Here is a 523-nt window from a genome sequence, read left to right as displayed (position 1 = left end):
GTCCCCGTGCCCCCGAGGTTTTCCTCCCTCCTCTCCAGGCTCCCTGCGAGGCCCGGGGGAGAAGCCAGCTGTCTGCAAAACAGCCCTGCAGCAGGAGCATGCGGGTGCTGGGAGTGTTCAGGCAGGGGACACTGTGTATGGGGGCATCTGCCCGCACCCCCTCCTCACCCGCCTGCACCCCCTCCCCGCTTGGCATCATCAGCGTGATATGATGCCCTGCCAGCCTGGATCCCTGCACTGGCCTCGGCCAACAGCCCTTCCCCAGCTGGGGATGGAGACCATCGCCTTCACACAGACGTTCGCAGGGGATGGAGAGGGCTGCTGGCACCCCCTGCTCTGAGGAGCCCTGAGCACCCAGCAGGGACTGCCTGCGTGACAGCCATTGATCTCCGAGATCGCGATTTTACTTCGTGCTTGCGGGCTTTAGGGTAAAGCCATAAACTCTGCACGAGCAGGAGTTCATTTACCGCCCCAGCAGCTGTTTGCTTTTATGTGCCGGCAGGCGCAGGAATGGGGGTTCAGG

The 523-nt window shown here is 63.1% G+C and overlaps 1 protein-coding gene across 1 annotated transcript in view; it reads right to left on the bottom strand.

The window, feature by feature from the left end:
- Positions 1 to 10: 10 nt before the first annotated feature.
- LOC104084188 (steroidogenic factor 1-like) overlaps positions 11 to 523 on the bottom strand; it is a gene marked incomplete at its 3' end in the record, with an annotated part of 2,950 nt that continues 2,437 nt past the window's right edge. The window contains 1 exon segment of the mRNA XM_009587930.1: positions 11 to 110. Coding sequence (XP_009586225.1) covers positions 11 to 110 — 100 coding nt within the window.

Source organism: Fulmarus glacialis, unplaced genomic scaffold, assembly GCF_000690835.1.
Source record: "Fulmarus glacialis isolate BGI_N327 unplaced genomic scaffold, ASM69083v1 scaffold19011, whole genome shotgun sequence".
Lineage (NCBI taxonomy): Eukaryota > Metazoa > Chordata > Aves > Procellariiformes > Procellariidae > Fulmarus > Fulmarus glacialis.
This window is presented reverse-complemented; position numbering and strand designations above follow the sequence as displayed.